General features: G+C 36.2%; 1 protein-coding gene across 1 annotated transcript in view; it reads right to left on the bottom strand.

Moving 5' to 3' along the window:
* The window catches only part of GABBR2 (gamma-aminobutyric acid (GABA) B receptor, 2), a 474,269-nt gene that overhangs the window by 240,155 nt on the left and 219,051 nt on the right, over window positions 1-15,063 (bottom strand). The window contains exons 5-7 of the mRNA XM_014938669.1: window positions 12,314-12,379; window positions 6,114-6,305; window positions 4,818-5,054 (exon numbers count right to left, since the gene is read on the bottom strand). Coding sequence (XP_014794155.1) covers window positions 4,818-5,054; window positions 6,114-6,305; window positions 12,314-12,379 — 495 coding nt within the window. The remainder of the gene's footprint in view (window positions 1-4,817; window positions 5,055-6,113; window positions 6,306-12,313; window positions 12,380-15,063) is intronic.

Here is a 15,063-nt window from a genome sequence, read left to right as displayed (position 1 = left end):
GAACTTCATATCAATAAGCATTTTTCCAGTTATGAAACATGACTGGATCCATTCAAATGCAGAGTGCCAGGGACTTGAAAGCTATTTCATGGCTGTGGTTTCAATTGTGCAGCAGCTACTGTGATGGAATTTTCTCCTACTGTGCTAGAGTCTCTGGCTGTTATAAAAGGAAAGAGAACACTGTATTTAATTTTCTTTCTCCTCCATTGTAATTCTTTTGCCATTACACACAAATAATAGAAGGCCATAAGGATGCAAAATAAATTAACAATCCTGAAGCCTGATTTATAATCACAGATAATAGCAATAAACGCAAGCAGCAGAATACCCTACTGCAACAGTTACAGGACTTCAGTCATAAACCAGGGAAAATGTTAACATTCATGACATCACATCAGTGACAAAGGCAAAGCAATTAGAAAATTGGAGGAAAGCATTATTTAAAATAATGTAATGTTTTGCATAAAAATAAATTAAAAAGTATCTCGAACGCATATTGTGTTTTTCCCACCACTTGGCTATCCCATGGAATCAATACAAACTTTCAGCATGCTGAGAACAAATGTGCATTTAATATCTTTCCAAGTATAACCAATATTTTTTTGCTAACAAATATAAATATTACTGTAGCTGTAAGGTATTGTGTAACCATCCATGGTCTTTCCAAAAAGAAAAAAAAAAAGGAAAAAATTATTAAAACAAAATCCTTCTGTTCTCTACATGGATTTTGATTCAGTATGCACTAAATATTCCTCAGTATTGTGAGAAGACAGCACTAATTCTTCAGTAATTATCAAGCCTACCAGTAATACTATGGTAGTATCACACAAATTAAATTTAAGACTTTTCTTCTCCTTTGGCTTTCACACATACATGATGGGCATGTTATACGTAGTATGTTGTAAACTGCTGTGTAACTGAAATGCGGATATATAGATATCCCAGACATATATTTTGTCTCCCATCACTTTATCACTGATTCAAAGTAGTAACACTTCAACAGAGACCTCAGTAGATTCTCCAACTCAAAGTTACTTCCAGTGGCTTTACTGGAAGTAGCCCCCAACTCTATAAGAGGAGTACTCAGACATCTAAACTGTGTCAAAATAAATTGCATGAGTACTTCTTTTCTTATCTTTCATTTCCTGATGCTTAGGTTATCAGAAAGAATGTGTACTATTTCAGAAGAGGGATATATTTAGCAAGGAAACAGGCATCTGGCAGTTTATAAACCATTAGGGTGGCAGGATTCCATTCAGTTTACAAAACTGGCTTTATCTGGATTAAGAAAAGTGGAAAAAAATCTTTTAAGAGATTTTTTTTGTTTCAATAACTTTCCCATTAAAAAATAAGTGCTCCCATAAGCAAGGCATTAGAAAAATGTAAACCATGAAAGTCAAGCTAGTCTCAGATCAAAAAGGACTCCTCTCCTGAAAGCTGGTGATTGCAGATGGACCATCCTAACCATACAATGCCTAACTTGATTGGAAAACAGAATCTGGCTGCAGAATTGGGACATCCAGATTAAGAAAACTGTAATAACATCTCTGCAGGTCTTTCGTTTGTTCATATTCCATTTCTCATCACAAAGTCCTTTTGTACCTGTAAAACAGTATCCATTTTACCTTTGAGAAAATGTAGCAGATAACCGTATTTATTAGTGTTCTCTGATAAAATACCAAATATATGTTTCCTTGCTCTGTATTCAAAATACATGTGAAAATTACATGGTAATCAACATGACTGTAAGTCAGATAAGCACGAAGGAAAAACAACAGAAGGAATCATTTTGCTCAGAGGAAAAAAAAAATCCAGAAAAAGAGCAAAACCTTCATGAATGTTTAAGGAATATCTATAATTTTCTTTCCAATAGATTTCTGAGCGTAGAATTAGAATAAGTAACATCTATGTACTGAATTTTTGATGCACAAAAAGAGGATTAGTCCCATCAAGACTTTGGACCATAGCCTAAACTGCTTTCTAAATGTTGTCGCTTAGAAAAAAAAAAAATCAGAAAAAAGAACAGAAAATGGCAAGAATGACATTCTGTGTAATGAAGCACTTGCACACCACTCCCAGCAAATCTTTTCAAAATTGTTTTAAAAATTCCACAAAAAACACCACTCAGCAGTGATTATACTCTTTGTGTTTTACTATAAATAATTTCAAAGAAAATTAAAATTGGGTAAAGGGATTTATTATTTATGACATGACAATGTTTCTGATATCATATTCACAGAAAACATAAAGAAAGATGCCTCTTCTTAATAGATTTTGCATTTTCAGATTCTTGTCTACAGCTTGTCTTCCTTATTCTCTTATCTAATAATTAACAACATATTTTACTATATCATTGGATGAGGTTTTGAGTATCAATAAGATTAAGTCCTTCCTTTTTTTCCTTCTGTTTTCAGAAACTCATTTTATATTTTGGCATAGATATTGTAGAATAAATAAATGTCCTTTTCCTGTTTAGAATAAGTTTTTAAAAATAAATTGTAAAAATTTTATACTAAAATGCCTTTTCTGGAAAAAAAAAATATTAAAATGAGATTTGGCACTCCAAGACCTAAAACTTATGTTCCAGTGAAAGTTTTAAATTAGGTCACAAATGACAGCAATTTATGAGACTGAAGAATAAGAAGTTTAAAAATATTTCTGGTAAGAATTAATCTGTTCCTTCAACTTTCTGAACTTTTCAATGCAAAATTTTAATATCTGCTATAAAACTCTTCTTTTTCACATTGTCTGGAAAAACTCAATTATTGTTTGTTCTAATCATATCCTGAGAAAGTGTTGCTGCTATAGATTTTCTTCTCCCCATATCTTTCTGATCAAAATGTTTTTGTGAACGTATTGTAGGAACAAGGAGCATGATCCTTGGAAATACCAAATTTGGGCTGTGCATTGTCACAATGATTTGGTAGACCAATCTTAAAGAGAAACGTTTTACAAAGCACCTCAGAGAAGCACTAAATGCAGTGAATAATTGTGCAGTAATTTCTTTAAAAATCATTATACCTGAGGGAACAAAGTAAGTAAACACGGCTACGGCTGAATATGGCTGGTGAAACTTTGATTCATTCCCTCCCTGAAGGGATGCAGTTTGTATGAGAGGTTTTGCTGGTGTCTCTGAAACTAATAAAAAAGAGCCTTCTTCATCTTACAGGCTTGGGGATTTTTTTCTTGGGGGGAGCAGTGAAGGGCAATTAAGCACTGCTAATGAAATCTATCAATTTTACCACAATCGTCTGTCAAGATTAAACAGCAGGCAAAAAGACTAAAATGAGGAAAGGAAAAAGAAGGAGCTACATAGCAAAATACAATTTCAACCACAGTGAGAGATACTGTACTTGGAATAACTGAGGACAGAAGCTTCTGATTCCCTGCAGAGTCTGATTCATAGCTGCTACTGACTGAAAGTTTAATCACAGATCCAGTCCTACTATGGATGCAATGGGATACCCAATTCTTTTACTGAAATCTCCAGTCAAATTCAATATAAAAAGAAAGCAAAATTCATATTGTACAGGCAACTAGATTCTAGTATTGTCTAGCTGCATAATTGTTTTCCACTAAATCCTAAATTAGTTTCAATTGTACTATGAAACGAAACATAAGCTTCTTCAGCAATAAACAAGGACACCAAAAAGTTGAGCCTGCACTCATTGTTGATGTCTATATGTAGGCATTTCCTCCTTGAACCAATTTGTGACATGTATGGCAACCTTAGTTCTGCTATTCCAACGTGTTTTGAGGTTAACTGATACCCAAGAAAATTTAAATTAACATGGGGACAGAATCTGACAAGCTACTGCAGAGTGGCAGAAATGATTGCTAACTTTCTGCATGCTCTTGCTGCAAAGAGGTGCCTCTGTGCACGGCTGAAATACACATTTCTTCTAAACTCTGGTTTCCTTATTGAGCCCTGTTGCAGTGCAACTACACTGATTAGTCAAGCTTGATCAAGTAGGTTCCTTGTTTGCTGCTATTCGAAACTGTGAAGGCCATTCTCCCTGAAATGGAGTCTGCTCCTCTCTCTTGGTGAAGGAGTACAGCACTACACTACAGACTTCTGAACACATAGGCGCCACTAACTTCTGACTGACTGTGCCTCAAACACAATTCAGTAATTAAGAAGTTTTAGGGTCACACTCCTATTGCCCATTTTACTCTGCTAAAACCTAGAAGCACTGTCAATAAAGGAAAATTTACTATGACTTTGCAATGGTGCAATTGAAAACATAATGAGGTTATTACTATATGTGACCAGTTCTTCTTAAGTCATAGTCAACATGCTTTGTACTTGACTGTAAAAAAATACAAATTATAAATAAATCTAAATGACAACTGAAGTATGATGTAAGAATATCTAGGACGTATGGCACTGGAGTTGGAGTCATTAGAGTACTATTACCTATTACCAAAAATAAAGGATGCAGGGAAATAGGTATTTTCAGATGACATGCCAGCTACTCCTCAACTGCTGAAGCAGTCACTTAAAAGGTCACTGCAGCTTGCACCACTCGTGGTTCCCTTGAGACCCCTCTGAATTGTTAATTCAGATGACATTCATGCTTAAAAATCCGATAACTGAGGAACGGTACAGTTGGCATCAGAAGACAGGTAATGAGCAAGAGTCTCAAGACAACAACATTAATTTTTAAGATAAAGTACAATTGGGGAAGCTCTGAAGATCTAAGAAATACACAACTGTGTTTCTTTTTCAAGAGCATTTAAAATTTAATGCTTACTTCAGCTACTGACATAAAATCCCAAGCCTCCTCCCACCCCACAAGTATCTGTTTAAGACTTACTGTTACTCCAAAGAAGTTGGTTTCGTTCATGGCATCCAGAAAAATCTTGCCAAGTTTGTGATTTGTATAGTTAAAATCTTCAATTTTTTGGTGCTTGTTGGTGGCATTCAGATACTTCATTGCCCGCTGCAGGGTCTTGGCAATCACCCATATTCCATCATAGGCATAACCATGAAATTTGCTGGATTGGCCATCACCGCGCTTAGCATTGTATTCCTTTTCATATTGCTGTGGAGTCTGCAGAGGAGAAACGCTTTAGTTTTACTTCAATACTTAACATTTTACGGAGTTGCGTCCAAAGCTACACCTTGAACTGCAGCCTCCAATTTAGAGACATGCATGACTAATACAGAAAAGGCCACCAAAACAAAAATTAGGGAAGAAATTAAAATTCCAAGACAGAGAGACTGAAAAGCAGTTGTTCCACTTCTATGCATGGACAACTTGCATTATATTACTTCTGTACAAAAGGCTATAGTTCAACCAAAACTACCAGCATATTGGTGAGCCATAATACCAGAACAGAGAATAAGCCTGTATCCCTCCAATTAAGTGGTCTGATTACACTTTATGGGATAATGCAAATCAAATAACCTTTATTTGAGCAACTATTTGCTTAGTATGGAATTATCTGAGTGGCAATTTGCCTATGTTTTACAAGTTTACTATGCTCTTTATGGTGTGCTATCTTATGATGAGTCGCCTTTTTGTAAAGTTGCCTTTTGTGCTCACTCAGCAGGCATGAAAGACAGATGAAAAGAAGATGAAAAGCAGGGAAAGCAGGCATGTTTATTCATTGGCCAGAGTTTGCATGAATTTGTTCTGTGATAAAAATGTTACATACTTTATGGAAATACCATGTATTTACATATTTAAAATAAGGCCCCGCTCCCTAGTTCCGAGAGGCAAAAACCACCAATGAAATTGGACTAGGTTTAAATATAAAAGTTTTCCATTTTTCTGCTCAGCTATTTACCTTGACATGACACGGCACATGATACTGCAGACTATAATTCAAGCTTTACTGTACATTTATCTATAATGTTCAAATAGGGGGAAGAAGACAGATTTGAGGCAAGGGACTTTACTGCTTCCTTACCCTGTAGAGCATTGGAATTGGTTTCTACATATTTAAAAATTTCAAACCAGTGGAAAGATGAGGCTAACTATGATGACTGTCAGCTCTCTTTGTAGAAGAACCCTTTAGCTTCAACTCCTTCCTCACTGCTTTGCTATGTCAAGACAGCGGTGAGACAACTGATTGTATAATAAAATAGTTAGAGGAAAAATACTAACCCTTCCTGATATGGTCTTTATCATTTTTGAGCTGAGAGGCTCAAAATCCACTCCAATATAACCTTCCATGGCTGCAAGAAGATTTTTGCTGAGACACTGCGAGGAATTAATCCAGGATTCCCACCAAAGGTTTTCATACCACCCTGGAATAATCCACTGATATTTGCTGCCATACATTTCTTCATCATAAGCCTAAAAAGAAAAAGAAATAGAAAAGGAAAGCTAAGCACCATTGTAATAGATGTATTAAACATAAAAGTAATTGTTTTCTGTTCATGTTTTTTTTTCCACTATTAATGAAATTATGGCATAATTGAAGGATACACAAGTATTTGGAACAGTTTACAATAATTACTTGCTAATAATGAAGACTCTTTTCTTGAAGATTCCCATCTTTAAAATTCAGGTCACCAGATGAGAATTTACTGCAACCACTTTTGCTTTCAGTAGACCATTTATTCAAAAAGAGAAACATTAAATACTGGATTCTAAAACGGAGGGAGTGAAAGAGTAATAATGGCAGAAGGCACAGCATTTGCACAAAAAATTATCCATAACAGAACTATTAAACGAACAGTAGGATCACCATGCTACCATGTTTAAACTAAATTATCATCATTCTAATATTATCCTAAATACCATATAAAATAGCATAAGGTTAAACAAGAAAACTTGGATCCTAGGCACCATCAAATCACAATGTTGCAAATATGAATTATGTGACTGGGCTAAAATGGAGACCACAGGGACATCAAGCAAGCAGTTTCTTCTGAGGAGCATAAATCAACAGTAAACTGATAAAACAAGCAAATTTCAGTGATTTTTTTTTTCCAGAAAGAAATTTCTTCAGGTGAAATTCTATATTGTTTGAATACTGAATACAGCCCACTCCAAGATACTGAGAGATGATAGTTATCTCCTTTCAATACACAGCAGATACATATAACAGGAAACAGAAATACTTTATTGGTCAGGCACATATGCTGTTGTGCCTAAAAACTGATCTATTCAGAGTAGACATTCTACTCCACTGTGAAGAGTGTTCTAGGATAAAATTAGCAAATTTTATCTCAGATATTTCTCTCACTGTCTTGTAACAAGATATTTTTCTTTTGACATTTCAGTCAGACTCCATTTCGAAACAGCAGGTTTCATGCTTCTTCGGCTCATAATATAATCAGTACTGGAGATATAACATGTAAGATAAAAAGTCCAGTTTTAAGAAACACATGGAGCACCCTTAGTGCTCCTTACTGAAAAAATGCTACATCTTCACAGAAAATGTTACAGAAGGAGGAAATCATGAGAATGCAAGCAGGACATATTAGTCATTCAGAATATAACTGTTCTGAAAAGTATCCCAAGCCTATCAGATAAATAAAGATGAATAGCAAAAAATGTGGAATATGACAGCCTCCTAAATACGTTAATACCCAAATGAAAATTGGGCTTTAAATCTGTGAAGGCTATTATAACAATGCCAACTCAGTTCATAAATGTATTGCGCATAAAGCAGATTTGTTCAGCCCTTGGTTGCAGGAGCTTTTGTTGAGCCAAAATCAAATTTCATGCATTTGTATACAATATCACTTGAAAGCATTCCTGTCTGAAAACCACTGTCTTGCATCTCATATCTTACTTATTCCACAATCCACATAAATTGTCTTTCGCTCATTAGTTCTACCCTTTTGCCTTCCTGCCCATCGTCACTCCTGCCACACTGCATCCACCTGCAAGGAAAACAGCAATCCTCTTCTGCAATACTTTCTGATGTCAAAAAGAGTTTCCGTTACACAATGAGGTCATTCAAGACCTTTCAGTAGTCCAGTGTATTTTATTTGACAGTTTTCAAATTGCTGAAGACACAAATTAACACAAACTTGCACTTTTAGAGAAGGACAATGGTCAGTAGCCTTTCCTGCTCTCTCTCTATTAAAGTCTCAAATCACGCGTTTCAAGAAATTATTGGCTATTAATATTCTGAAATTGGAGCTGTTGGAATTTTTCTGTTTGCACTTGAGCTTGTTTCCTGCATAATCTGGGAAATGTCCTGGGATATGGCTTGACAATTAAAAGTTTCAAAACAGCCAGAAATTCCATCCTGGAAATAAGGGATCATTTCAAAGGCTGTACTGAAACTTTCATATTACTGCAAGTATTTGGTTACACATCTAAATTTTGCTTTAGAAAATAAACTCCAAACATTCAAAGAGCTGGCTACTCTTCATTTGAGACCTGGTGGAACAGTAGGGCTTGAAGGGTAATTTGGGCAGGCAAAAGAAGGAGGAACAAAATCAGTTCCTCCAAAGCTGACCACGCAGACACCTTTCTAATGACAGCATAGTTGTTAGTGTTCAGTCATTTCAGTGTTTGGATTACAGAAGACTTGTTTCAAAATCATGCTTTCTGCCTCCATGTCCTCCCTATTGATTCTACTAAAAGGAGATGATTTTGATGCTCAAAAGAATAATTTCTATGAAATACATGGAACTTTCTTGAACTGTTTGAATGCACACAGACCACTTCTTACAGGTTTCAATTTCTAAGGGGAAGGTTTGTTGGCAGACAAGAGCACAGCAAAGAAGGTTTACAAGTGCTTTGTACCATCAGAACAGCATAAACTAGTCTTGTGTCTTCCCTAATCTTTCCCTCATGCCCTATCTAGGCCACAAAGCCCTGAGCTGCTCTCAAGCACACAGGAAACTGTCCTGGACATTTTTTGCCCCTGTAAGACTGAATTATTTTTTTTTTTAACTTTTCATTCTTGTTTGGATCCATGAAGACATGCTTATCCACAACAAATAAATTTCTGTAATAGATCTTTCTATGCATAGAAAACAATTACTGGCAGTTTGTGTAAATGGGCCTACAAATCCTTACCCCCAGTGAATTTCCATCATGTTTCCATCATGTTTCCATCATGACAGCATGGACACATTCTATAGCCCACCTCTTCAAGAATGCCTGCAGACTTTTGAATTGCAATGAACCTCCATCTGTTTCACATTAAAAATCAATAGTGCCAAAACAGAAACTCGGCAGTAAAACTCTGTCAGCTCAAGGAGAACAGAGTTCAGTCCTTTTGTATCAAATATACTGATTAAGCCTGGTTTTAGTTATTATTAAATGTTTACTAAAAGAGCCACCTAAAGCTCATGCAGTGACCTATGTGTAATAGTAATCTTCTTTAATTGTCTTCAGACAGATAATTGTATCAGCCTCAGTCTTGAGGCTCATATGTAGCTCATAATGTAGCTCAATGTAGCTCATAATGCTACATTGCATAATGTCTATGGCTTAAAGAAAATCTGTTGGAAAAAATTTCACTAACACTATTTTCAAAATAAAATTTTCTGCAAAACTGAAGTTTTCATTGGGAAGATGCTAATGCTAATGCATGCTAATCCAATTTCAAAAAAAAGATGATATCTATCCAACACAGTTGACCATTTTGATTGCTGAAGTGTTCAGTTTTGAGCAAAATAGCCTAATTTCTGTTCCATGAAAAACATCACATTTGTCCCACTGAGGTGAAAACAACATTAGAAAGCTAAGATTTCCCATAGAATTAAAATTGCTGTTTTTGACAGTAGTGTTAAATGAATAGCTAAGCTTATTCAAATCATTGCAGGAAACACCTGCTAACATTCACTATGGCTTGAATTAGTCCTGTGATGGTTTTAAAGTTTGCCACTGAATTAGACTATCTTTTAGTCCATTTATCTTTGAGTTATGTGCTCTGCATCTTTTCTCTGTGTGTGTTTGGAGGGGAAGGGGAAGTAAAATAGCCAGGCAAATGAAAATGAGCATATCATGCTCAAAGAAGAGTAATGAAGCTGGTGAAAGGTCTAGAGAACAAGTCCTGTGAGGAGCGGCTGAGGGAAGCCTAGAGAAAAGGAAGTTCAGGGGAGAACTTATGGCTCTCTACAACTACCTAAAAGGAGATTTTAGTGAGGTGGGGATAAGTCTCTTCTTCCAAGTCACAAGTGATAGGACAAGAGGAAATGGCCTTAAATTGTTCCAGGGAAGGTTTAGGATGGATATTAGGAAAATTTCTCCACTGAAAGGGTTGTCAAACCTTGAAATGGGCTGCCTAGGGAAGTGCTAGAGTCACCATCCCTTGAGGTACTTAAAAGACATGTAAAAGTGGCACTTAGGGACATAGTTTAGTGGGACTTGGTAGTGTTAGGTGTGTTAGGTTAACAGTTGGACTCAGTGATCTTAAAGTTCTTTTCCAACCCAAATGATTCTGTGATTCTATATAAACTCCAATAGATATCTTGAGGAAACCTCACAGCATAGGATTGTTGAATCCACACAGAAAACTGAGGCAGACTTTAAAGATTTTCCCTCCTACATAAATCATTAGCAAATAATATTCTAGTTATAACCACAGCCAGGAAAAAAATAATAATCTTGAACTAGTGCACTAGTGTTAGTATACACTAGCACTTTCATTAAACAAACTTAAAGCCTTTCTCTGGCTGGTATCAGCCACCCTGCAAAATATAACAAGTGAAACCTTTCTGAAGATACACCTGAGGAAAGGGGTTAAAAAACTTGACATATCTAAATTATTGTGCTCTTAGACACATAGCTGTAGGAGTGCATGAGTCAACAATATATTTTATGACTAATAACAAGCTTACTGACATATTGTAGTGCATTAATATATAAATGACCTACTTTGAACTGCCCTCTCCTGCACTGAGTCTCCTGCTGAAACTCTCATATAAATACATTTATACAAACCTAAATACATGATCTCTCAGATTTCTCCAGGCTTCAGAAAAATCCACCTTATTATTTTTGACACTAATGTACTTTAGAAGCAGCCATCACGCTTTAAACTGTTCCGTGTTACGCACACTTCCCATGCTAGTACCAAACCATTGCTGCAGTGGGTATTTGTGTGAAGGAGACATCCCCCACCTGAAATCCTTCAGACTAGAGTGATGCAGGCAAGAGGACACCCTGCCTGTCTGAGGACTTCTAGGATTTCTTCAGTGGCCTCACATGGACATGGACTTGGAAAAGGATTATAGAAGGCGGCAACTGAAGTGGCATAAGGTGAGGCCAATCTCTTGTTGAACATTGTGTTGGAAGACAGTCTTGACTGGGACCCCTCAGCTGAGGAAACGCAGCCTAACTGCAGGAGACCTGAGGAAGAACTGGGCCATAAGAGGACCATTCTTTCTTCCAGGACTGTAAAAATGGGAGATTATCTCTGTCAATTGAATTTAAATGCTGGAACAAAAAGATCTGTGCACAAAGCTCCAGTCCTCTGATTGTCTTTGTGGCCTTCCTCTGGACTCACTCCAACAAGTCCATGACCTTCTTACGTTGGGGGCTCCAGAGCTGGACACAGTACTCCAGGGGAGGTCTCACGAGACTGGAGTAGAGGGGCACAGTCATCTCCCTTGATCTGCTGGCCATGCTTCTTTTGGTGCAGCCCAGATTGCAGTTGGCTTTCTGGGCTGCCAACGCACATTGTTGAGTCATCTTGAGTTTCTCATCAACTAACACCCCCAAGTCATTCTCCTCAGGACTACACTCAATCCACTTTCTGCACAGCCTGTATCTGTGCTTGGGATTGCCCCAATCCAGGTGCAGGACCTTGCACTTGCAATTTAATTTAAAAACCTTTTTTTCACAAACTAATTATTGCTCTCATGTAAAGCATGCAAAACATACAGAAGTGAATGACAACTGTACATTTAGTAACATTTTGAATAGCAGAAATAATTAGAGTTGCTTAGTTAGCATGTATAGGAACTGCTTGACTTTCTTATTCTTTCAAAGCAAAACATATAAAACTGCAGACATGCAGACATTACCATCAGAACACAACTCTTAGACAAGATTCAAATCTTGCAGTTCTCTGTATCTGTTGCTACATATACAAGTGTTTCCTTGTATCTGACATGAAGAGAAAGGTTCAAGCTCGATTTGACATTTAATTCCACTGCAGGAAAGCAGTAAGAAGCAGCTAACCATGCAGCCCACACCTAAATTCCACTGAAGTCAAGTACAAAGTATTTCATTGAAACAGAAATGGAGCTAAGCATGTGTAACTTCTCTTGAGGCTATAAACCTTGACAGAGCTGAACCCCATGAAGAAATGTTTATGCTCAAATGTATTTTTTGTTCAAATGTAACTCATTCTTTATTCTGATATGTGATTAAATATATTTACTTACACAGCAGAAAACTTTCACAGCCATTTCCTCATCAAACTGGCCAAGGATTATCCGAACGTCATTACCCTGCAGATTGAATAAGCTATGTTTCAGTTAAATACAGTGACAGCCTTTCCAGAAACTACTTCAGTTGGCCATTCAAATTGTGTAGAGAGTTAGCACAGATTACAGCTGCAGACAGCAAAATTAATTCAGAACTATTCCATTTTCCGTTAAGTTCAAAAACCTGAAATATTGCAAGAGACAGCAGCTGAGGTGTTTGAAGAAAATGATTAAGCAATAGCACTAATGAGAATAAAACTGTAATGTTTATTTTGTCAAATATTACCATTCATTAACACTAAATATCAAATATTCTTTTGATCCCTTGCAAAATTTCATTTAAAATTATGCATATTAAAACCAGCTGAAAATATATGCTTTCCACTGCTTACATGAACTAATGCTGTAAAGTTGAGAGAATGGAGATTTGTAAGTGAGATAAAATGCCTCGATATTATGCCCACTTTAGTAATTTTTAAAGGTTTTACTCATACAATGTCTCTTCTCTACAATCACTATAACACATTGTCAATCTGTCCTCTCCTCTTCCTTCCCACCTCCACACAATAAAAAAAAAATCATCACACTTTAAGAATCTATGACTGAAGTCAAAAGAGATCACTTTATTTTCATACTTAGAAACATATTAAGAAAATATTCCTAAATTCAGGAGCATATACAGGAAAATATTTCTTCAGGAACTGAGCTAGCTTTTTTCTCATGTGAAAAATTGCTGTTAACATCTATAAAACACAGAACAGATAGCTTTTTATGACTTAAAATTTCCTTTTTTTTTTCACACAAAAGCTGGATTCTCAGCAAAAGGTTGAGCAAATATAATTTTTCATTTCTTTTACAAAACATTTGGCTAGAATTACTAATAGCTCTTTCCCTCTCCAAGGAAAAAAGAAACAGATGATCCAGTGTGAATTTCAGTGGCGAAAAACATTTCAGTTTTAATTAAATCAATTTATCAAAGATTTTCAGTTTAGATAATTTCGATGTTTATTTCCTGTTGAGTAGAAAATATTATGCTGGACATTGCAGAAAGATACTAGGATGCTTCTGCAATTAAATGCATGAAATTAGTATCACTCTTAGCGTGGTTAAAGTGGGAAAGTACATAATATGCTTTGCTCATTCTGAACCTGTGTATTTTCAGTAAGCCTGCTGCTCTTTATTTTTATATTTAGCCACAGACTGATTAAGTAATGCAAATCTTATTGAAGTGAAGTAGATTCTTTTTTAAACAAATCTGACTTGGACACATGAAAATAAGCAAACAAATTAAACAAATTACAGCAATAGTAATACAGTTTTTGTAAAGACTATAGATAGATATATGAATTATGCAGCAAAAAAACCCAACCTCATCCATTATTTCTATTTTTCACATTTTAAAAATAATTTTGGTCACTCTTGGAATTCCTACTCTGAATCACTTGACCTCTCTGAACATAAAAATGCAGACTTAATATTTGAGAAAAGGGTAGCAAAGTTTGGTTAAAAAAGAAATGACACAGCACCTAATTATTAAACTTAAAAGAGAATAAACTCCTTTTCATTTTAGAACATGAGGGGAAGCAATTTAAAAAAAACAAAACAAAAACCAGATGATGTGTGGCCTCAGTTTATGAGCTCCAGGGACTGTAGTCAGGGTGTAGAGAATAAGCCTATAGTGCACGTGCAGCAATGCTGCCTGCTGTCTGTGCGACAACCTTCAGACTGAAGGTGTAGTGTCTGTAGTGTGTGATTCCACGCCTTAGAACATTACTTCCGCCTGATTATTACATAAACCAAAGTATATTTCCCACAGTGACTATACTTTTACTGTAAAGCACTACAAGAACTGTATAGTGCATCCTTTTTTTCTTTTTCCTCAGAAATATCCCATTTCAATAACGTTTCTGTCTGCAAGGATTGTGTTATACTAATGTCATTGTGCAGTAAGTTTGGAAATAGCACTCAGACCCCAATCTTCCACATTCAGCCACACAGAGCATAAGGCTCTACAACTCCTTTAGTCTAAAGGCACGCAAACACAAAAGAAACTCATCTTGAAAATGTTTTCCTCACAAGGCACAGCAGAACATCTATTTGAATATTGGCAGTCAATCGTATTTTCAAACATGCTCTGCATGTTCAGGCACCCAAGCAAATGGGTGTATTTGCTGATTTATCCAGCTGTCAGTAGATCTCAGTTCTGAATATCTGACCATCTTAATATCTGACTAAGGATTTCAGGGAAGCTGAATTTTCTGTCAGGCAGAAATCCCCAATTCCAGCATGGGCTGAGCTTTCAATGACAGAGCAGGAAATCTGCAGAATGTGAGAACCGCAATTGAACCAAGTTCTCGAGAATTCCTGATGCTCAACTAGAAAGTTTCACAAATCAAGAGCAAAGAGTAGCTATGGCTGTAGAACTTGAGGATCCCTGATGTTCTGGCATCCTGGTAGTGTATGATCGAGCCAAGATGCAATATCCAAATTTTCTTTTGCCTAAATTAATGAGTTTCCATGTTAACACATAAATTACTGTTTTTAAAGCACTTGGTATAGTAAGGAAGACATTAGCATGCCCGTGTCCACTAAAAGATTTGGATGGTATCCGATCACAAACTGACTGAAGAAGATCAAAAGAAATGTTCTATTAGCACTTATTAAAGAATAAGTCATAAATCCTCCATTTCAAGTATTATGCCATTGAA

Source organism: Calidris pugnax, unplaced genomic scaffold (genome assembly GCF_001431845.1).
Source record: "Calidris pugnax isolate Ruff unplaced genomic scaffold, ASM143184v1 scaffold13, whole genome shotgun sequence".
Taxonomy (NCBI): domain Eukaryota; kingdom Metazoa; phylum Chordata; class Aves; order Charadriiformes; family Scolopacidae; genus Calidris; species Calidris pugnax.
Note: the sequence above shows the minus strand (reverse complement) of the source record. Positions and strands in the feature narration are given on the sequence as shown.